This window comes from Pteropus alecto, unplaced genomic scaffold, assembly GCF_000325575.1.
Source record: "Pteropus alecto unplaced genomic scaffold, ASM32557v1 scaffold3, whole genome shotgun sequence".
In the NCBI taxonomy this organism is placed as follows: domain Eukaryota; kingdom Metazoa; phylum Chordata; class Mammalia; order Chiroptera; family Pteropodidae; genus Pteropus; species Pteropus alecto.
The window spans coordinates 60233098-60257588 of NW_006442484.1; the positions used below are offsets into that span (position 1 = coordinate 60233098).

A 24491-nucleotide genomic window follows, 5' to 3' on the forward strand; every position below is an offset into this window, starting at 1 on the left:
GAAAAGGGGAAGGGAGGGAAGAAGAAGGAGAGAGAGAGAGAGAGAGAGAGAGAGAGAGAGACTCCTAAGTTAAATAACATTTGGTTTTCTTTATTAAACCTCATATTCATCTTCCAGATACATTATCCCCGTGAGCACATACTAATGATCAAACCCAGCCAAGAACCATAAGCATTTTTAACTCATATTTTAATACTACTGATGCTATTTCTTATAAAAATATAGTCTATATCAACACTGTAACCCAGAACCCAAATTACCCTTGATTTTCATACTCCTGAGAGTGTACAAAAATTTAAAAGTTATTACAATAAGAACCAAGCTGAAAAATTTTTCTGTATGGGGCCACTTTCTTTGCTTGTTTTATTTCAAAATAAGGCAAGTCAAATGTGTCCTCTATGTTAGGTGAAAATTCTAGGCCTTCGACTTAACAAATATACACAGATGTTGATCACAGTACAGTCTCATAAGGACAATCCTGAATGAAATGAAACCTGGCTTAATTGCCAGTTCCGCTATTACAGAATCAAAATAATTAAGGAAGTCAAGTAATGGAACAAAATATTGATTAAAACACACTATCGAATTATGAAGGAGACTTTTCCAAATGTAATTAAAAGCCAAAAGTATTACATATTTGATAGCAAATCCAGTTGGGAACCATACTATTCAAACGTCAAGACAGCAGAATCAGAGATCTATGGAATCTAGGAGCTAAAAAGGGAATGCTGATCTTTCTCTTATCCCACCTATTAATTTTTTAAACAGCTTTATTGAGATGTAATTTAAATACGACACAATTCACCCATTTTAAGTTCGCAATTCATTGTTTCATAGTATATACACAGGATTGTGCAACCATCATCATAATTTTAGAACATCACCACCCCTCAAGAAACTCTATAGTCATTAGCATTTACTCCCCAGTCCCTGTGCAACACAAAGAAACCACAAATCTACTTCACATCTCTATAGATTTGTCTATTCTAGACATTTCAAATAAATGGAATATTACAATATGTGATTGTTGTGACTAGTTTTTTTCACTCAGTGAATATTTTTAAGGTTCCTCTACGGTGTATCAGTACCTCATTCCTTCGTATTGTCAAATATCGTTCCATTGATTGAATCTATCACATTTATCCATTTACCAGTTAATGGACATTTGGGTTGTTTCTACCCTTTGGCTATTATGAACAATGCTACTGTGTGCATTTGTGTACATGTTTCTGTGTGGAAGTATATTTTCATTTCTCTTGCATATATGCCTACTTGTGAAACTGCTGGATCATGTATCAACTCTTTGTGTAACATTTTTTTAGGAACTGTCTAACCATTTCCAAACGGCTGCACTATATTACCACTAGCAATATATGAGGGTTCCAATTTCTCCACATCCTTGCAAACATTTACCATTTTCTACTGTTTTGTTTTGTTTTGTTTTGTTTTATGGCCAATTAAATGAGTCTCACTGTGCCTTTGATTTGGATTTTCCTAATAACTAATAAGATCAATGGGAAAGAACAGTCTTTAACAAACGTGTTGGGGCAACTAGATATCCACAGGCAAAAAAAGTTGAATCCCTTACCTGACACCATACAAAATAATTAACCCAAAATGAATCCTAGATCTAAATGTAAGAGCTAAAACTATAAAACTTAGAAGAAAACACAGGGGTAAATCTTTGTGCCCTTGAGTTAGATAATGCTTTCTTAGAAATAACTCCAAAAGCACAAGCTACAGAAGGAAATACAAATTAACTGGGCTACATCAAAATTAAATTTTTGTGCTGTAAAAAATACCATCAAGACAGTGAAAAGACAATTCACAGGACAGGAGAAAGTATTTGCAAAGCATACATCTGATAAGGGACTCATATTCAAAAAATATAAAAAACTCTTACAACTCAGTAAAACAAATAAATAACCCAATGGGCAAAGACTTCGAACACACATTTTTCCAAGGAAGATTTACAAATGGTCAATGAGCACATGAAAAGATGATCAACCTACTAATTTGTAGAGATAAGGAAACTCGGATCCAGTAAATTTAAATGACATTATTTCAAGTTAGGTGGTTAATGACCAGTGAGCTCTAGACTAATGTTGCCTAGAAAAATTATTACAGGTTTTGAATAAAGACATGGATTTGTATCTAAGAGTTTAACTTGCACACTTAACCTCTTTGAGCTTTGTTTTCTTTCATCTATAATAAAAGCTATTCCATAGGATTATTGTGAAAGTTAAATGAACTAATATCCTTAGCATGGAGCCTGGCATCTAATACAGAGCCTGACATCTCATAAGCCATCAGTGTGTGTGAACTCCATGTGCCCTTAGTATATAAGAATGCCATAAAGACTTTGTGATATTTAAGCATGGACCCAAGTATGTGTTTCTGGTGATATGGTCTTTGCCAGAGCACCAGTGATTTAATCAATACCTTTACATGTCATTCAGCCTTCAAGGATACCAGTAATCTCAGCATCTGGCCTGAAACTCTTCTTCCTTGGGATGATAAAGCATCTCTCATTTCCAAAGGGAATCCCTCCTAGTACAGTGCAGTGCTTAAGAGTCACACTACTAGAGTCTGAATCCTGGATTCCTTCCTTGCCTGCTAATACACACATCATTTAATATCTCTAAATTTCAGTAAAATGTGGATAATAATAATAATAATAATACCCACCTCATAAAGTGCCATTAAGTACAAATAAGATGATCCATGGAAAAGTATCTAGTACAGTGCCTGGCACATAGTACGAGTTGAATAAATGCAGGTGTCATCATTATCATTGTCATCACCATCATCACCATATTACCTAGCAAGGCCCAATATTCTGTTCTTATTCTTTAATTAATGGTTAATTTTTAAAAATTTTACTTCTTCTATGTGAGTCAAGGATGTTTTTCACCCTAAAACTCCCCAAAAGAGCATACCAGATCTAGAATCCTGTGAAATCTCACCCAATTTAAACCCTTGCACTTAAGTAATTAGAAAAAATTGAAGACAGCTAAAGTGTAAGCATAATCACTACCTTGTTCAAACATGCAATGTGAAAAATCCAAGATAACTTTAAGTGAAGACAAATGGGGCAAATCTAGGTGCTACTTCTGGTGAGAGCACAGGAGGGAGTTGGAGTGGGGAGGGAGGCTGGCAGCCACTTCATTTGTCCAAAGCAAAGATTATTGAATAACAGTGAAACTACTGGTGACGAGTTTCAGTCATTCATCAAACTTGTTCTGAGCACCTTCTATGTGAAAAGCACTGGAGTAGAAAAGGGGGTAATTAAAAAATAAATATAATAACTCCCGAGAAGGGGATCATCTGTTTGGGAAGAACTATACCATGAGACAGATGGGGACAGATGTCATGAAACCATGCAAGTGAAATTATGTGGGATTCAAGAAAGGACCAATCACTTACACCTGGAAAGTTAGGAGCAACCCATCCAATGCACTACCCTTCGAGGATGTGTCTGAAAGCCCCCACCTTCTCCACAGCACCTTTTACTACCTTCATTATAATTGCTGAAGATATCCATTCACCCAACTCACTGGAGAAAGGCAGTATAAGAGCACAGATTCTGGAGCTAGACTTCTTGGGTTCAAATTCAATTCTATCGCTTGCTAATTGTGGGATGCTGGTCAATTCACTTAACTATGCTGTGCCTCAGTTTCTTCTATGAAATGTGGATAAACCTAGCAGCTATCTATAAGGCTGCTATGAGCATGAAAGGAACTAATCTAAGTGCTTATAACATCATCTAGTACATAGTCAATGTTACATGTTACATAATGCTACATTAAGTGTTAGCTTTTATCATTGTTATCACAGTGGCATGCACACAGCAGGCATTCGAAAGTATGTTGAATGACTAAATGAAACATGAAAGGAAGATGTTGCACTTGAGAAGAAGACATAGAACCAAATTTCATAAGCCTGAAAGACTAAATCTGAGAACATTCCTTTTAAGAATCATTTCATGCAGATGAAGATTTGGACACCTTATTCCATGTCGATTCTAGAAATCAGTCATCATTGTAGAAAATAACTTAATAATATTTAAAAGCTTTTGTTATTATAGTAAATAAAAAAAAAGTTCACCCCTTTAAATTTTCTGGAAGCAAAGCAATTCATTGATAAAAGGGAAGCTAGGACATAGTTCCATAGTGTAGCAGTTAGCACATCTGCTTTACATGCAGAAAGTCCTGTGTTTGCGCCCCAGTGGAGCAATGGTCCATGGTCTATGGCCATGCCACCATGAACAAGCCCGATGTCTGATCTCGGAAGCTAAGCAGGGTCGGGCCTGGTTAGTACTTGGATGAGAGACCACCTAGGAAGACCAGGTGCTGTAGGCATAAATAATAATAATAAAATAAGTAAATTAAAAAAAGGGAGCCTAAAATTTCAGGGCATGGAAGAAAACCTATTAGCTGCCTGGAAGATGGAAGTTATAACTTCTAAAGTGCAGTCAAAAGCAGTGCAACCAAACACAGACATAGCGCGAGCCTCTCCCAAATGTTCTTTTAAGTTATTTTAGTTCATCAGAAGCCAATCATTTGTAAAGGAAGGATAGGAAGAAGTCACAGGGAGGTATATCTGCTTTAGTTAAGGTGTCCCGCTTAGTTAGAAATCTTGTTAAAATCCTAAGTCATGAAGCAGAGAGGTCAGGCTAAAGTGATAAGCTTTCAGGCCTGTCTGATAATCCATTTTGACCATAAGGCAGGGGTCCTTGCACACCAAACACCATTCAACTGCAAATCTACCAGTAGATTATGAGGTCAGCTATCTATTAGCCCACTTTCAGGGTTCTTTACAATGCCTGCAACTTTAGGTTGAAACTCCCACACGAGTCCAAAGCCCTCAGGGAATAAGATGGATAGCTGTGTTACCCACGGAGGTGAGATAATGTTTACCACTGTTTAACTATCAACACTTTTATAAAAGCTATGAGACAAATCTTGTTCTTAATAATTCATCATAATTCATCTTAAACAGTATCCTAAATGCAATTTAAACTTTTCTCAAGGTCCAGAGGTTATTAATAAGCTCTCTCCTGAAGCGTGTCTAGCAAATTATGACTGGTAGAAAGAGACTATCTTCTCCACTTCTAGTGTACACTACAAGTTCCCAATCCCCTTTAGCTAAAGATACAAAATGATGTAGCAAGTTAAGTCTCTACACGAAGTAGAAATATATGTAGTATTATAGCAACTTGGTTTTCTTTGGACATAGTTCTCTAATGAGTACAGTTCTTCATGACACCAGGTAAATGTCAGAGTTGAGAACAGAACTGAATTCTAGGTATGCTATTGCTCTTGTATACCCAGGTATAACTCCATCAGTGTTTTTTTCAAAGTCCTTAATTGCCATGCCCACCTGACTGATGCAGTGCCATTTTACCTGCGATCGAGGGACATAATCACAAAACCATTCTCCTTCACCTATCCTAACTTTCATGCTTGCCACATCTAATCTTTTCTGGGCTGGGAATTAGAGGTTTATTAAAAAGATTTACAGAAAAAAAATTAATGGTTTCAATGAGAATCTGAGCGCTCCTCTCATGCATTAAAATACATGCACTTTGTAACACCTATTTTGACCGTTTATAGGTTCTCAGATGAGATTGTTGGAAGCTGAGTTCAGGATAAATAAGATGCTACTGTGGCAGTATTGCTACAGGGTACTTTGGAGGAGAATGGCATTTACTGAGTACTTTACACATATCATTCACCTTGAATGCTCTTCCTCCGATACGGTTTTCTCCTCACTTCGTTCAGGTCTCTGTTCACGTATAGCCTTGTCTGTGAGGCCTTCCCCAGCCACCCTATATAAAATAAGTCTCCACTTCTGCCTTTTCTTAGACCCCTGCTTTCTTTTAAATCATGGCATTAACAGGCTCCTGGCATGCTATGTATTTATTTGTTTATTGCCCATCTCTTTCCAGGAGAATGGCAGTTGTATGAAGTAGTTGGCTTATTAGTAATTTGCATAGGTACTCAATAAATATTTATTGAATGAATGAGCCAAGCACAGTTACCTTAAATATCATATTATTTTAATCCTCCTCACCCTACGAACCACATATTTCAAGTTTCTTTACAGACAGGGAAACTGAGGTTGGTTACTACTTGGAGAGCATAATGTCATGGTTAAAAGCATGGGCCCTTAAACCAGACTGCCTGGGTTAGAGCACAGCTCAGTCACTGCCCATCTCTGTGACACTCAGCAAGTCACTGAACCACTCTGGACCTAAGGCTCCTTGCCAATAATTGTAATAGTACTGCCTTATGGAGTTGTTGTTAAGAGCTTAAATATATAAAACCTTAAACAGTTCATGGCTCATAGTTAGTGCTAAACAAGAGCTAAGTAAATAAAGGAACACCTTATAAAAATTACTAAATTTCTCATTCTGATTTCATACTTATCTAACAACCTTCCGATTATAACCCTGTCTACAAAAGAAATACACATGTGGTTACTCTGGCCTGTGAGAAACAGCTACATATGTCTCATCATAAATTAATCAATTTATGAGTCTTATTTAATGTGCTAACAAAATCAGGTTTTAAACCAACAAGACTGAGGCTCAAGCCCAGACAGCGTCACAAAGACACACCTTGGGCAGTTGCTTAGCAACCTCCTAGCCACCTTCGCCAAACAATACAACTTTTATTCAACTACTCATAACACAAGCTATTTAGCAAGGGAGAAGGAAGTGTCATTTCCTACAAAATCTTTTCTCTAATCAGCAGAAAATGGTGAGAGATTACAGATAGAAGAATATTCAGGCAAAAGTGAGTGTATGGTGAACAAGTGCCCTCACACCTGTCCACTGCATGCACTACTTCAAAACAGTGTAATTTAACTGTTTGTAATAACAATTTGCTTGTCCAGGTTTCACTCAAACCAGGAGATGGACTGTTTCACCACACAAAGGGCTTTCAGCCCTCTCTTGAAGGGCAGAGCCAAGTGTCAAGGTCACAGGCAGCCCCCAGTCACTCAGCAGCTTCCCCCCAGTAATTCATGTTACCTTGCCCTGATGATCGTGTTTCATTTCCCAGCCCCTCGGCAGCTCCAGCTGTTTGTTTGCAAACATGTTGAGGAATCCCACAAGGTCCCGGTTATGCTGGTAGCGTTCAAAGTGGTGGGTGTCCCGCCGGACTTTGGTGATCATGTGCTTCAAACACGTGTTGTTTGTAAACATGCGGTAGGCACTCTGGCGAAAAGGATGGAGAGCTAATGTTAAACCGATTGTGACATGCAAAAGCAACATGTATACTATACGTGGGTATATCTAGTCTACTTATGGGTATGTAGGCTTCAACATAACTCTAGACATACACATGGAAACAGCAGACAGAGCAAAATATTTTAATCAAAATAATATAGACAGACTACAGAAAGTAAGGTCATCTTCGCCAATGACGTCTAGGTCTCTGATGAATAAGAATGCTGTGGAGTCTCATTTTATAGGGGATGTTAGGTCCTAAAGTTGCTTTTAGGCAAACAGACACACATACATACAGTCAAAATCACACCATGCTGGAGACAAACAGACCACCTCACAGCGAGCCCCAACATAGCCAGTTTTCCCTCCAGCATTGGTACAGATTATTGGTTATTTGAGTGAATGCCACATGAAGCAGTGGGCATACATTTAGAAGTCAAATTGTAGGGAAAAATGCTTGGCCATATATTTGGATATCAGAAGTACATGCAATGGGCTCAGTCGCTCTCACAGTTGAGTCGTGTTCAACTGAGACCATGGTAGATTGAGGTTCTTCATCTCACGCTTTCAGTGGATGGAATGGTAAATAGAACTTCCTGAACTACATATCTTGGTTTTTTTTTTTTCTTTCTCTCTCTATTGTTCCTATGTATTTATATGGCTGGACTATATGATCAAAGTGCACATTTAATAAAATTCCACTTAAACAACCACATAAAAAAGTAATTGTTTTGTCAAAGATGCTAAGACTTCATCTCTGATGCTTAAAGAAGATTCTAAAAACTGACCATAAGCCATGGTCTGTCCACATATAAGTCAGTCAACAAATATTCACTGCACAATACCATGCACCAAGGAGTACAAAAGTAATAACTGTGTGGAGCTATTTCCATGAATCATCAGAAGAAATATGATATTTATGAAACTGACCTGGCCCTGAATGATATAAGCCTGGAATTCTATTCTTCTCAGATAGATTCAAAGGGCTTTGAATTCCTCCTACCTTTAGTGTCCCAGGGACACTACACTGAATCTGGAGGCCTTCAGGTTTTACATCATAGGTTCTGTTATTTATTTCAGTTTAAGACAAACAAAGCCAAACCCAAAAGGAACCAGAATCCCTGAAAATCACTTCATTTTAATAAACATTCATTGTCTTTGCTGTGCCCAGTACTGTGGTAGCTATTGACGATAAAAGATGAACGAGTATGAGGACCGTCAACATTGCTCCTAATTTTCCGGGGTCCCTCAAGATGTGTCATGTCTAGGTCAGAACATTTATTGCCAGTGTGAGTCCTTCTACAGCTTTCTTTCCTTTGGCACAACAACTGGCAAAGTTTGAAATGGTGGCTGCTCCCCAGGCTGGGCCCAATTTGGAATGTAAAACAAACATTTGTTAGCTTAAGTCACTGAGATGTGTTATTTGCCATTATTGACATGTAACCTAAAGTACATAAAATAACCATTACATAGTTATTCTGATTGATTCACCATCATTACATACTTTTCACTTTGCATTAAAATATTTTTTCCCTATTAAAACAAAACGGAAGGAGAGAGGAAGAGCACATTGAACTTTCCTCAAATACTAGTATACTAGTTCCTTAATACGCCGAGTATAAAATATTTTGGGGTTATATTTCAACCTGAAGAAAAGGAGGTTTTGATGGCTGTGAGAAATTGTGAGGTTCAGAGCACAGAGTACTGCCAAACCAAGCAGGCCTAAGCAGGGGTTCTGGGCAATTAGAGATCATGAGAGAATAAGAAGGTGATACCATGAAAGCAAAGGAGACTAATAAAAGAGGTCGAAGGTTTGTCAGAGACAAACATAAGCTAATTAATAGTTTAGCCTATGGCTGACCCTACCTTGGAGTTTAACATACAATCAGCAAGACATGTGTTTTTTGCATTTGGCTTTGCGCTGCTAGTATATTTTCACATAAGCCATTGCAAGCTTAGAGACCTGAGATCACACTAACGTGTGTGGAGGTGACGGTAATGAGCTTTCAATTCATACTCCCTAATAAGTCTCTTTGGGGACAATTTAGAGTGGAATAATTCTGTCAGATAAATCATTAGATTAACTGTTGTTCTAAATAGGTATATCTCTTGACCCCCCCTCACTTCTCCCTCCCTGATTAAAATAAATTAATAGGCCACATCCTGATTCTTTATCCAAAGCATCAGAAATGCTCTTCACTTTGCTAAAGAAAAGAAGCAGAATTTCATTAGGGCAAGAAGTAATGATAATTAGGTGAGGGAATCCATCCAAGCCTCAGGCTTGAAGTAATTCTCTGGGGTTGGACAGCTCTTTAAGCATCGAAGGCTTTAGACTTGTCTTATAATTAATTATGTCCTTTCATCTTCCTCCTCTCTACTCAATGAGACATGTAATATAGTGCCACATTCGAGTGATCTTTGCAAAAAATATCTACCAAAGTAAATTAAGTGCAAGAAAGATTTCTCTCATTAGTAACTAGCAAACAACCTTTAGAATTATAGGTTTTTCAAGTCTGAATAACATGCACATGACTATTAGGGGCTATATAAAACACTTATTGCAAACAGGAACATCCCTCTAGACTTCTACATTTTTATTAAGAAACTATACATAATTTGTTTACATATACATGTTAATTTATGTTTACATATGTATATACACGTAACATATAGTTACACCTGTTTATATACACATGCTTATTCTATTTTGAATATATTTTATATATGTTTATTCAATATGTATACTATTTATAAACATATATTTATATTGCAGTTTATGTATATATATGAACTGGAGTATAACTATCCTTTCTGTGAAATTTGGTTCAGAAAGGATATTTATACTCCAGTTCATACAAAACTGTGGTAAAGATTCTAGTCACAGCCCTATCATTCATTGACAGAGAGAAAGAAGTCATTTAACCTCTGCCTCAATTTACTCAACTGTAAGATGGGGTAATAATAACTATCCTGCCTTCTTCACAAGTGTGTAGGATTCAAATCCAATCAAACAAAGGATATAAATGTGATTTGTAGAAGTAAAAATCACTATAAAAATATAGAATAGAAGTAAGTAAAAGAATACATAAGGGATTATAACTACCATACCTATGTTATAACATGAATGATAGTAATAAAATTGTTTTCTACTTTTGAGGTCTTTGAAGATCTTGGGCCAGAATTCTTAACTAAAGAAGGGTACATAACCTTTGATAAATTGGGTGCTAAGCCCTACTCTAAACCCTGAAGATACTGAAATGAGCACGGCCTGATCACTCAAAAGGATGGAGAAGGAAAATTATAGGGGGAGGTGGGAGGAAGAAAGTAGAGTTTGGAAACTGAAGGCAGAAAGTAGAGTTTGGAAACCAAAGGCCACAATGGCAGTACAAATAGTGAAATACAGTGATAGAACTAGCAGAGCTAAGGATGAGAGTGGTCCAAGGAGTCGAGAAACACTAAACAGGTGAGATCAGATTGAAAGAATTTAGTCTTCATATAAACTGCCATCGACAGAGGTGTGAGTTAAGAGAAAAAAGTTACTTATTCTGTCTCTGGGGTTCAGTGGTTCTAACTGGGTGAGGATACTTTTCTTTGTTTGAACTGATGTTTTGTTTTGTTTTAATATTCTAGAAAAAGGTGCAATAAAGGGGTGTGATTTTCTACTTGAAATAAAAGTAGATTCGAGAAGGGCAAAATGGGGCTTACTTCAGAGCACAGACTCATGATATTGCACAGAATGGTGTCACCTGTGAAGCTGTCATGTGTGAACACAAGCAGTTAAGTCCAGTTGGCAGTTGGTAATAGTGGACAGAGCCCCTCTGAATGAACTCTAAACAGCACAGGTTTTGTTTTCCTTTGATGTGATTTAAAATAATATCCTTTTCAGTTAGTCTTTCTCTATTCCAAAACTGCTTTTCTCAAACTTCTTGGTTGATTCTTGTCTTCCTAGCAAGAAATAAACACTTGACAGCTGAGTGAGTGATCAACTGAATGATCAACTGAATTTCTCTAGTGAAATTTTGTTAAAATAGCACTCCTTAGAGCTTAATGTGTTTTGTTTGGTTAAGTGTTTGAGATGTTACAAATGAAAAATATTTAAAGGAGTTGAGGAAAATGTTTCTGTCATTTGGCAGCAGAGTAAGAAAATTACGTGTAAACATTCAGTTCTTATCAAACAACCAATGCAAATAATAATCCTTTTTTTCTTTTTGTGGCAGGGTTTTTGTTTTTGTTTTTAGTTTTATGGTGACCATATGTCCTGGATTACTTGACCTGGTGTTGATTTCATCTAATTCTGTTCTGTTCCATAATACAGGTAAGCACATTACTGCTAAATAAAATATATCACTCATATTTAGAAAATCCTTCATTAAGAATAGGTATTCTGGATTTATGCTTGGAAGATATCATCACTGCATCTATAACAAATGTCTCTCATATGTGGGAACAGATGTGATCATCTGTATATATTATTCACTAAACAGAATTTATTATAAACAAAATCAAATAACATTGTTTCCATACCATGTATGCTAGGATGTGGAAACAGTCCTGTCTTACACAGTCTGTTTTTATTTTTATCTTACAGTTTGTCTATATTCTTAATCACAGGGATTTTACATTCTTATCATCTACCTAAACAGTAAAATGGAGAGGAATTTTAACATATTGACCAAACTAACTGTAAATTATCAATTCATTTATTTTGCAATAGCAGGAATCCCTGATTTGTAAGAATAAGTTTATGTATTTTGGGACAATATTTTTCTTCGTTAAGTACTAAAGAGTTTTTATGATGGAATTAATGTACTTCTGGAGCTTATTAAAATGACAGTAATAACTATTTGGCATATATGTTGAAAACATTATTCAGTTGCATATAATAAATACATTTATATATGACAATTATTAGACAAACACAGGCATGCCAACTATAAAAGGCATGACACTAATAACTAAATTTTGAGTTATCATGGGAAATGTTTTATCAAGACAATTTTGGAAGAAATCTAATCACAACCAATAGAGGGCAGTAGAATATATCTTAAAGCAACTATAATGCAAAACAGAAAAAAAACAATATTTTATTTCTCCAGTTTTCCTTAATTTTGTTCTTTTCAATAAAGATGATGAGGTAAATTACTGCTACATGAAATCTATTTTTCATGACTAGCTTACAACATAAACTGATATCTTCAAGTCATAAAAAAAGAGAATTAGGAAAGCTTTTAAATTAATATACTCCTTTTGTATGCCGAACATTTTCAGTAATATACAAAGAGAATCTAGTGAAACAGTTATAGATCATAAACAATTCAAGAAAAAAAGGCTAGATAATAAATCTTAAAATAAGGAAAGTAAATTAAAGTTAGTTTTGTAACATATTCTGCTACTCTAGGAAAAGAAATTCCAGTAAGTAATGCCCTTTACAAAAAATTGGCCAACTTATCCCCATAAATTCATATCTTGAGACCATCAGCGAGAAAAATCCAGCAACTTTAATTCCTGCCATACATAAATCAGGGAAATAAACCTTCTAAAACCCAACGGAATTTAAATCTTATAGATATGCACAGGTGCACAGAATGGATGATCTTTTAAGCCGGTAATGACTACAATTCAAGTAGGAGGAAGAAAACAATTAAAATGCTTTAGAAAGAATATTTTAAAATTAAGATGGGCTGTCCAGCAAAATAAGTTTTAAACTCATGCCCGAGGAAAGAAATGGGAAAACCAAAGAAAACAGGAAAACAAACTAAACAAAAAATGAATAAGCTACTGAGTATTTTTACACAGTTTAAGTAAGTCGGTTGTCATGAGTCCTGATGAATCATGGTTGTGACAAAGGTAGTGAGGTCATTTAATGCAACATCTCTTTATACTAGAGAATCTGCAATTACAGGTCACAGACTACAAATATCAGAATCACTTAAGGGGCCTTAAAAAAAGATACAGAATCCTGGGATCCACTCTATACCTAGCGAACCAGAATCTCTAATGTTTGAAAACCAAGAATATCCATTTATTTATAAAAGCCTACCAAGTTTAAAAACCGCAGCCTTATACCACAACCCAATGACTAAGAATCCAGCCTTTAATTGAAACTCTACCATGATGAGAAACTTGTATAAAAAAAGGCAGCCCATATAGAGAAGATAGAACTCGGTGCTTAGTGAGGTCATATTGGTAGCTTGAAATTGGCCGTAGTGGGAGTATTAACACTACAGAAATCGGTAATTGCAAATCAGGCCTTCTATTATTTGGTGGGTTCTAGACTAGCAGTGGTAAACTACAGACTGGCTGGCTATGTTTGCAAAGTTTTGTTGGAGTACAGCCAATCTGTTCATTCACATGTTGTCCTTGGCCTGAAAACTGAATATATGTACTCTGGCCCTTTACAGGAAAAGCTTGCTGTCTTTTTCTAGACATAAGGTCTGGACTAAAGAAATTGGTGGAGAAAATAAAGTGCTAAAAATAATATAGATTACACTTCAAACTGTGCTGTTACATTGCAAATAGCACACACATTAAAAAATGAAAAAATACATGTCTGGTATTCGAAAACTCTTATCTGGCTCAACAAAGAAGTGCTGGCCTCATTGACAGAGAAGTGTAAAGTTCTGACACGTGTCTCCCCTGTTTCACTGTTGTCTTGCTTTGTGAACATAAACAAACAGGAACATTCATATTGGAACTATACTTGTTCATCAGTTACAAATGCAGATTGACTACTGATAAACAGTTTGGCAAAAATCAACAAAAGTATTCAACATATTTTATAATTTATAAATTATGTGCTTTACATTGGTAAAATATGTATATTTTATACACACACGCGCACACACATACGCACACACGCACACACTTTTCTTTCACAGAGCAGATTGGTTAAACATTTACCAGCAAACCACCACCCCCAATCCCAAACACTACAATTCAATCAGTAGCTCTTTATTAAAGTTTTTCTCTCTTATCCCCACATTCTAATCTATTAGCAAAAATTTCAGCTCTCCCTACCAACTATGTCCCATATTCATCCACTTGTCACCATCTCCATTGCCACTGCACTAGTCCAAGCCCTTTGCATGTTTCACTACAGGGTGTTTTCACTTATCTCCTTGATGCCTATTTTCCCTCTAAAGCCCATTCTCGAAAGCTGGAAAGAGCTTTTAAAAATTGAAACTACATCCCTATAGGAAATCCCTTTAGAATAAATTCCATTTAGAATAAAGCCCAAACCCCTTGCCAAATCATACAAGCCCCGCTTCCTAAAGTCCCGCTCACGCCTTTGACTGTACTGTGTACCACGATAAACTCATTCGTGCCCTCATACCTTTGCTCTTTTTTCCTTTCCAAGGAAGGTTCTGCTCCCGGATTTTTAACTCACTTGACATTTTACAACAGCTTGAATATATAGCTCCCTTGGAGAGATCTTCCTATCCATCTGATCTAAAGCCAGCACTCCCAGTAACTTATCTGCAAGTCACCCTAGCCCAGTCACCTATACTGTTTCAGTTGCCTCATGCTACATTGCACTATCTGACTTATCTTTTCTTGTTCACTAGTTTGTTATCTTTACTCCATTCTATCTATCTTATTTACCACTCTATCCCCAGAGTCTAGAATGTACCAGGCAATCATAGATGTTTAATAAATATTGGTTGATTAAATGCATGACAAATGGACAAACATCAAAGGAAAACTTGTGTTATCTGACTGCAAGTCCAAAGCTATTCCCACCACGCCATGACACTTTCTGTTTTAGAGTGACATTTTTAAATGTTAGCCCATTCTTCCGTGCATGACAGCCTACCATATCCTAAAATTGCCCACACACAAGTTTAGTTTCATGTAACTTGGCTTCTGCTTACCTTTCCAGGCTCAAATTTGACTTTCACTAGTGTCCTATGCTCTCAACACACCAAGAACACCAAACTACTGTACTAAGAATCTAGTTTCAGTACTAAAAAACTACTATATTGAGAATTTAGTAATTATCAAGATAGCCCTACAACTTCATAAATTGAATCCCTTATTTTGCGAATGATGCCCCTTCTACCTAGAATGCACTGGCCCTTCTCATTTCTAGGGCAAGTTCCTATTCAGCCTTTGAAACTTATCTCAAATGCAAACCCTCTACGGCTGCTCCCATGTGCCTTTCCCAGAGTTAATTACTCATTCCAGCAGCGTGTTTTTTTATGGCCTTCCATTTTCATTGCATTCCTAACTCTACTCATTACACCGGAATGTGTTTTCAAGTCTGGGACTCCAAGACCCACAGTTGCTATCATTTTTTTTTATCTCAAGCACTTAGCACAGTGCCTAGGACATAATAAGAAATCAACAAACTGTCGCTAAGTTGAATGCATGGCAAGTCTAATTCCTCTTGCATGAAATCCAACAGCTAGCATGCTATTCACTGTTTACTCTCCTCCCACATCTTCTCTGTTCCAAGCTAAACCTGTAAACCAGAAGATAATGAGCAGTAAAGCCAGATTGATGCTTATACATATAAAGCAAAGCTAATGAAAGAAGACAGAAATATATTAATGTCAATAAACATGTACACACTAATAACCTCACCAACAACTGGTGATAGGACTATGCTGACTTCTACTTTTCCCTGTAGTCTACTTTATTTTTCCTAAGGCATATAATCTATTTTGTTAAATTCAATATGTTCTTCCATTCCTTTAACAGGACTCTAATTCCAGTTTTCCTCTTATTATTCATTAATCATGTATTCTCGTTTATTATTTATATGTTATTATTATTAACACTCAGAGTCATCATCAGATTCTGGTCTATCTATTTACCCTCCAAATCTTGACAACGTCTGCCTATGACTCCTTTCGTGCTCGATCCTTCTCTATTTCCTTATCTCCCAGTCTAGGTTCTTATCAACTCATGTCATGATGAATAGATTACATCTAGCTCGACTTCTAAGGCCAGTGTATTCCTCATTCTAAATCAGTCCATGTGCAGATACAACCTTCCTCTGATTAATATCTTCAGCAAGCCATTCCCTCAGCCTCAGAGACTTGTGGAGCAATCCCCCTTTGCCCATTGTGTTATACCCAAAATCCTTCCTGAAACACAAAACCTCTTTCTTTGTGTCTCCCTCATACCTAGTCAAATGTAGCGCTGTTTACTCCCACATCAGCATGACTGATCCAACAAGATTAAACCCTTTGTCAAACCAAAGCTCTGGAAATATTTCTTATTTCTTACCTAACAACCAATTTTCCACCAAGTCTTATTGATTCTGCTTTCAAAATATCTCTCAAATCCATGCACTTCTCTCTAGCTGCATATCAACATCATGGTTCCAGTCATCATTGTCTTTCCCCTGGGCCATGGAAAAGCCTTTGTGTTCACTATCTGTTTTCACTCCTGCCTTTCTATAGTTTCGAAATTGGAGCATGTCACACTAAGTGCATAAGGGCTTCCCACTGATCGCAGAATAAAATTCAAATTCCTTGTCATATCCTGCAGCCAGATCCATGATCTGTATCTTGCTGACTTTCCAATCCAGTATCACATCACTGCCTCTTCCTATCACTACACAGCAGTCCCTCTGCTTTTTTCAGATTGTTGGGGTCCCTTCACTTGCTGTTCCAGTTGCTTGGACTGAGCTTCCCTGGGCTTTTCCCATGGCTGATGATTTCTCATCTTTCAGCTTTCAACTCAAAACTATTTCTTCAGAGAGGCATTCTATAACCATCTTTCTAAAGTTACCCTTATTATCTGTCTACCCTAGGGTAAGAAGCTCATCGAATTCCCTATCTACCATAATTTCTAGCATAAATCGTGTTTTCAGTAACATTTATTGGATGAGTAAAATAATTCATCATGCATATAGGATACATTTTTTCACTTCTACTTCTGCTCATGTAGGTGCTCCACCTAGAAGGCTCTCTTATTCCATTTTTACCAACCGATGTCTGTTATTTATTTTGTGATCCAACTTAAGATTCACATCATAAAGAAATGCTTTCTAATTTTTCCTATCACACTATAATGTTTTTCTTCACAAAAGTTTTAGCATAAGTTACATAATATTCAAAAAGCTCTTTTTTTTTCCTAGAAACATTTTTGTTAAATGCCATGCTCCATGACCAGAAAACAGGTGTACAACGTTTTTCAGTCATTCCATGGACCTCACATGCCTTAGTGCCTCCAGGAGGTCAATATTTTCTGAGTAAAATAAAAAATTTCCTAGTCCCAGTTGTAATTCCAAAATAATGTGGGAAATGGGCATGTGAGTAGAGTTAGAGAAGCTGGTTGTCATGAGAATTTAATTGGGGGTGTGGGGGAGGGTTGTCAGGGATTTCTTGGTTAAGGAATTAAGATCACGAAAGAGGTAGAATTTTGGCTAAAGGTCAGGACTAGAAGAAATGAAAGCAAATAGGTAAAGGAGAGAGACAAATGATTTCTATTTAGAACACTGATTAAAAATTGGAAGTTTCTTACCATCTTCTGGTTAACAAAAGATTTATTCTTTTAGATGATACTAACATTTTTAGGCAACTACTGAAATCACAGAGGTAGGGCTTCTAAAGAATAGACACATTAGTAAAAGGAGGGAAATGTAAATGTACTTCATCCTAAACAAATCACCATACCTCCCCCACCAAACATAACAAACAAAAAATCTGATCTTCCAAACAAACTTCATGTATCTTTAAAATATTCCTCTCTTTATTGATTTATTTTTCAGATTGCAGCAATGTATTTCTTTTGGAGAACCTGTACCACAATCTCAAAGCCCAATCTGACCACTGCCTGCTGTCAATGCTCAGATATTTAGTTATATTTGTGCTGGCAAAATAGGTGGTCATTAAGAGCATAGACTCTGGAGTCAGTATCTCTGGGATTTTAACCCCAATGATAGTATTTAGTAGTTAAATAATCTTGAGAAGGCTATTTAACCTTTCTGGGTCCCAGTTTCTTCATCTAGAAAAACATAACTTTATTTGATCTAAATGAGTTAAAACATATATAAGTGCTTAACATAGAGCTTGGAACACACAGAGCTCAGTAAACATTCGCTGTTATCATTCTTCTTATTATTACATACACAAGGATAATTTCCTTTGGATCTGTTACTTTTCCCATCACATACTTTCAGATTTGGTACTCACAGGGTTAGAATGCAGCACAGTGAAGAACTCTGGGCTGATGAGGAACTTCACAGGGGGAGACTGTAAGAGCAACGTGAGCCTGGATCTGGAGGTAGAGTGGGGCAGGACATTCTCCCGGCGGAAATCTACATGGAGCAGACCACAAGGCTTTCAGGGAGAGCTTTCCATGTGAAAGAAACACACCTATTCACTTCCATCCATGTAGACCTACAACATTTGCTATTATTTTATTCTCCAAATACTTTTTCCTTTGATGTAAATTCATACATAAAACCTGACTGCTCTTAATTACACTAAAATGAAATAGAATATTTCTAGTCACTATTAACATTTTAATGCATCCTTAGATGTTTTAAGTGATCCGATTCAATCTTTTTCCACACTCCCACAGATCCAGAGATTAAAGTAATTTATATTCTCTTTGGTTTTATGATTCTTTTCTTAGTACTAATAAAAAGTCAAAGATTAGAAGAGGTCTCTGGAGAACTCTACTTTTTGAACTGGATTACCAGATCTCATTGAAGATCAAAAGTTCTCTGAAAGAAAAGCCTCATTTCTTGGAAATCCTTACTTGTTTTCTACTTTTATGAGATTACAAAACAAAGCGACCCAAAGGCTCTCTTACCTGCACTGGCTTGGTGAAAGTCAGCTTCCTCCCCTGCCCCATCAATAGCATTGGTATTTTCTTCAGGCCTCTCATTAGTCATGGTTCTGCGGATACTCTGATATCTAAAATCATGAATCTACAGTTATATCACAGTAGCCTCTAAAACGTGGGACTCAACTGCTTCCCTAGAGCCCAGAAGTTTTCGCTATCTTCCTAGCTTCAACCATTCCTTTCCAAACCCTCATTCCTGAACCCCCATCTCTGAACCCCCATTCCCAAACCCTATTATCAAACCCCATCCCCAAACTCCCATTCCGAATCCCCATCCCCAAACTCCCACCCCCAAACCTCCACCCCCAAATCTCCATTCCAAACCCCCATTCCCAGACCTTCTAGGCCATCTGTTTAAGTACATTCCATTCCATTGAATTTCTTCTCTCTATTGTTTGTGGAACATTCATTTAATAATTTTTTTTAAAAAAGAAATTGTGGCTCTTTACTAAAGAAAATTAAATTCCTCTATTGCTAAAGAAAAAAACAACTTTGTCCTATAGCAATTAGTTCTTGAAAAAGAGCGACAGATTTTAAAAACTTAAGTTGATATAATAAAGATGCATGCTGAATGAAGATTCTAGATATTTAAAATGATATTTGGCTTCAAATTATAAATGTATATACTCTGTTTTATTAAAGATCAATGCCTCGGGCTGACTAAAGGGGTCATTTTTACTTATTTCCTTTCCAGTTTCCACACCAGCAGTGCAGTATGTGTGTGTGCGTGTGTGTGTGTGTGTGTGTATAATCAATGCCTTGGGCTGACTAAAGGAGTCATTTTTACTAATTTCCTTTCCAGTTTCCGCACCAGCAGTGCAGTATGTGTGTGTGCATGTGCGTGCGTGTGTGTGTGTGTGTGTGTGTGTGTGTGTGTTTATTATTTTTTAACCAAGAGAAGTTCAATGAAGCATATGAATCAAAAAGAGGGAACGGCTATATCTTAATAACAGGGCTTCCAAGGAGAGACAACCATGTTCTCTACTTTGCACTATGTAAAAATTAGCCCCACCACAAAACAGAACAGCCATAGCAAAAATACCCATCCTCACCTCCGGTTCAGCTGCTCCATTTGCTGTATGGAGTTGGACCTCTGCAGCACCTGCGGGGCGGGGGGAGCTGTGGGCCGCTGCCACGTTGTGGTTCTGTTTACATGATCCACGTAGAAGATCCTGCCGTGGCTGTCGATGCGCGCCTCCCAGTCTAAAGAGTAGTAATGCATCCAGAGGGGTTAGGAGAGGGGCTGAGGCCATTAACGTGCTTCATTAAGTTCGGCATGTGTTTTCCCTCTCTGACATGCTGTAACGTGGGGCTAATAACATATACCTCACAGCATAACCCAGCATTTCCCCTCAGTCCATACCAGACTTTGTTGTGGCTGGTTAGTAAACACATCCTCTGTGTGTAATGCCAATCCCTTAAATATTCTGAATGTAGAGAATCCTTCCAGATCTGCCCACAATGCTCATCCTTTATATATGAGCACCAGTATTTAAAAAATACAAATAGTATATTATAATTCTTGAGACGGTCCCATCAAAATTGGTATTGATGTTTGTTTTCACTAAAAAATGGATTTTTTCTATTTTTTTTTCCAGTTTAGATGATAGACTCATAATTGGAAACTTGCACATGCACATTTTTATACAATTTTAGTAAATGTAGTCATCAGCAGAAAATAATGCTAGCCTAGTCGTTAAACACTATCATCATCTACACACTTATCTGTACTTCCCCAAAGATGAATACATTTTCAGAGCAAGGGTAATCACTTGCATCTAACCTCAAATAAATACAATGTTTTAAAAGATTATTTAATTTTATGTTTAAGCAATCTCATTGATTAAGTAAACAAATATATATGTGCATGTTTAACAAATCTTTGTAAACAAATATATAAGTGCATATTCAGTAAAAACATCAAGCAGACTGGTCCACAAACCCAGAAGTTTCACCCCTGTGACTTTATCAAAGGCTATGCCACAATAAAGTACACAGAGCATGTGCTAATGTTTTTAAAAGGCAAAAATTTTAAACTTATTGCAGTTGGGAAAGGTAATTTATATAGAAACATATGAAAATAGCAGAGATCTATTCTTTAATCAGAAAAGTTCTTTCTTTTCTTTCCTTCTTACTTTTTTTGTCATACACACCTCTTATTTATTTATTATTGGGGATAACATTGGTTAATAAGGTCATATAAGTTTCATGTGTACAATATTATAATACATCATCTGTACATTGCATTGTGAATTCATCATCTGAAGTTTCATCTCCTTCTGTCACCATACAGTTGAAGAAAGTTCTTATATATTTCTATTTCTATGTAAACTATTTTTTGAAATAAGCCCCTTTTTCCTGAGCAGCTTGATTATTTCAAAATTCTCCATGTGATCACACAGCTTATCAACAGATATCACAGGTCTAATCTTGGAGAACAGGAGGAAGGCATGTTTGCTCCTGACTACCCACAGAGCAAGTATTCTAACGAAGTCTTTGGTTTGGAGAGAACTGCACAGTAGATTCCAGCCAACACCAGATGATCACTGAGAGCTGCCTCAGTAGGGAGTGGAAAGATCTTTTTTTGTTCATCTCAGTACAACGTAATTTACGACAAATGGCAAGAAAGAAAAATTGGGCTGAGGAAAAGCACTACACAATCACAATACAACTCAGTGTCTCTCACACTCCAAGGTAACATAGACTCACAAGGAACCAGCTTGCCAAATTGGAATTTTGGGGGGACAGCTATAATTCCATCAATAGAACATTTCCAAAAGACCTTGTGTTTAGCCTGCCATATGCTGACAAATAGTAACTACATTAAAGTATTTTCAGGAACCATTTTCCAAAACCCTTTGATCTGCTTCTTACATAACTTTCCCATCTCAAAAATTGAAGAACTAATTATTCTCATCTCTTTCCTTTCTCATTAGAGCTAGGATGATTCAAACATATACTACACATCAAATCAAATGTACATGAAAACAAATGGCCATTCCTTCTTCAAGAATTATCACAGTAGCTTCCAACTTTTAAAAAATGTAGAATAGGTCAATTAGGGATATAAACAGAGCAGAAACCAACTAAAGGAAGCAGAAAGAAAGATGTTGCCAAACACCCAAGATAAGGTTATAACTATAATTTGGCTCAATTTTTTGGCAGCTAAGGCAGAAAAGAAAACACATTGTTGCATGCTTTCCATGTGCTGACAAAATAAAGTAAAAAAATTATCTTCGATTATAGAACTTTTTCCTTGAACAAACTAAATGAGAATTAACCTCATGAAATGGGACCTATTTGAAAGCCACATGGGTAGCAAAATAGGGGTAGGGTAGAAAATCTCCAAATGTATTCACCACGGTACCCTGCACATAGCAGGTAATGAATGAACAAATAATTTAGATAACATACAGCCATAAAAAAAGAATTATTCTTGTATTCACTTTCCACGAAGGCCAGGAATAAATTTAATTTGTATTCAAATCAAGGCATTTCTATGAGCAGTGGGGAGAATAAGAAAACAAGTTCCAAGGATTTTCTTTCTAAGAACATAGGACATTGGATGCACATTAAAATTATCCCATCGAATCTCATATCTTAAAATTGAGGTTGTTACTCAAGTTCCCAAAAAGAGAAATGCTATATTGCTGGTTTCGAATGAGCACCTGGCATTGGATTGGTAAGGACTATTAGGCTGTTGACAGATTCATGAAATACGTATCCACTCTTACCCAAGTGGTGAGCAGACGAAGATGTGAACACATCTCTGTGAATGCTGAGGTTGAGAAGAAGGTCAGTGACTAGACAGAATAAATTATGTATCAGGAGAAGCCAGAATTAGACTCTCTACATGACTCAAAAGAGTGAGGGAACTATGAGTGGGGGCTTGAATTTGTTATAATTGGATTTACAAAAGTCAAATACCTGAATTTTATAAATTTATAAACCCACTATATAAAAAATTATAATAGCCATGGTATCTTCACCAAAATGATGAGATGTTGAAGTTATAATGAACTAAGGGTACTTTTTTGGGGGGAAGGGGGGACCAGTATGTGATAGATGCTAGACATCAGTGTTAAAAAGTTTTTTGCTTTTCTCATTTTGACATGAGGAAGTATGATTCCATTTATATAAGTACAAAAGTAAGTGGAACTTATACGTGATTTTGAAGTCAGGATGGTAGGCCTCCTTCAGGAGTGGGGCTTAGTGATTGAAGGGGGGCACAAAGAGACTTCTGGGTGTCAGTGACGTGGTATTGGTTGCATGGGTGTGTTCGGTTCCAGAGAATTCAGCAGGCTGAATGTGCTCTTTTCTGTATGTATATTATATTTGAATAAAAAGTTTTTAAAAATTTCAAATAGTTGCAAATTTTGTACCTTAATCTTCAATTTTGAAGGTAGTAGCTTTTTAGATTAAAAGTATCCTTTCTGTTTTCAAAACTTTCAAGTTTTAGAAAATAAGAGCCCCTAGCCTTAAACATAATAGAAACTCTAAGATTAATTATATTTTTCAGATTCACTGCCTACTTTCAGGCCTTCATTTCAAAGGATGCCTTAAAAATGAAAGTGCATGACCACGAAAAAAATGATAAACATTCCTCTGTATTTTTCCAGAGCTATCCATAGAAACCCACTACATATACTATGCATTTGTCCTAACAATATGGCAACAATTCTGGGGTCCTAGAAGAGTCCACTAATAGTTTATCCTGAATCTATTTCTATTTCTACCCTTTTGAGGAAAAAACATTTATTCAACAATTCCCTATTTTCTCCAGTACAGCAATGGGTTAAGTCGCAATTACATTGGAGTCAATAAGAGAAAGGTAAAATAGTTTTTTAGAAGGAGCTGAGCTGGCCATTCTTTTTTCATTTATCTTAATGCTAAAAAGAAACCAAGATCTGTCATGCTGATGAATTCTGGTAGGCTTCAGCCCTGAACTGCCTCCAGCTGCCAGTGTCATCAATCATCTTAGGATAAGATACAGCAAATTCTTAAAGCACTCAGTGCATATTCAGGTTCAAGCTGCTTCCCTGGAAGGCTCTCAGCAGTGCCATGTTGCTCTCAAGACCTGGAGCTTTCTTATTTTTTATGGATAACTTCGTTTTCAAACAAGTGGTTGAAGTTACACAGCCCACAAGTTCACAACACAAGGTCCTAAAGCAAGAGTAAGATTTTGAGAACCAATTGGTAGATTATCATTACATCTGAGCAATCTTTGTACTAAATCCAAGATAACGTTCCCTAACCCTAAGATAGAAGGAATAAGACTGAAAGAAGCAAACAAACAAAGAAAACTGCTTTATATAAAGAGATCAAATAGGTATTCAGAGATTAGTCATAACACTGCTATGTAGACTATCACATGACCAGCTATAAGAGTAATGTGGCAGAGCGAGGATACCACTGAATCCTCTTAACTAAGTTTGTAATCTTCGGAGAGGAGCAT

The 24491-nt window shown here is 36.7% G+C and overlaps 1 protein-coding gene and 1 pseudogene across 1 annotated transcript in view; one reads left to right on the forward strand and one right to left on the reverse strand.

Annotated features, from left to right (window-relative positions):
- HECW2 (HECT, C2 and WW domain containing E3 ubiquitin protein ligase 2) overlaps positions 1 to 24491 on the reverse strand; it is a 205516-nt gene that overhangs the window by 80886 nt on the left and 100139 nt on the right. Inside the window, exons 10-13 of the mRNA XM_025039312.1 lie at positions 20089 to 20239; positions 19004 to 19107; positions 18379 to 18503; positions 7037 to 7222 (exon numbers count right to left, since the gene is read on the reverse strand). Of these exons, the coding sequence (XP_024895080.1) occupies positions 7037 to 7222; positions 18379 to 18503; positions 19004 to 19107; positions 20089 to 20239 (566 nt within the window). The remainder of the gene's footprint in view (positions 1 to 7036; positions 7223 to 18378; positions 18504 to 19003; positions 19108 to 20088; positions 20240 to 24491) is intronic.
- LOC112470715 lies at positions 4246 to 4361 on the forward strand (annotated as a pseudogene).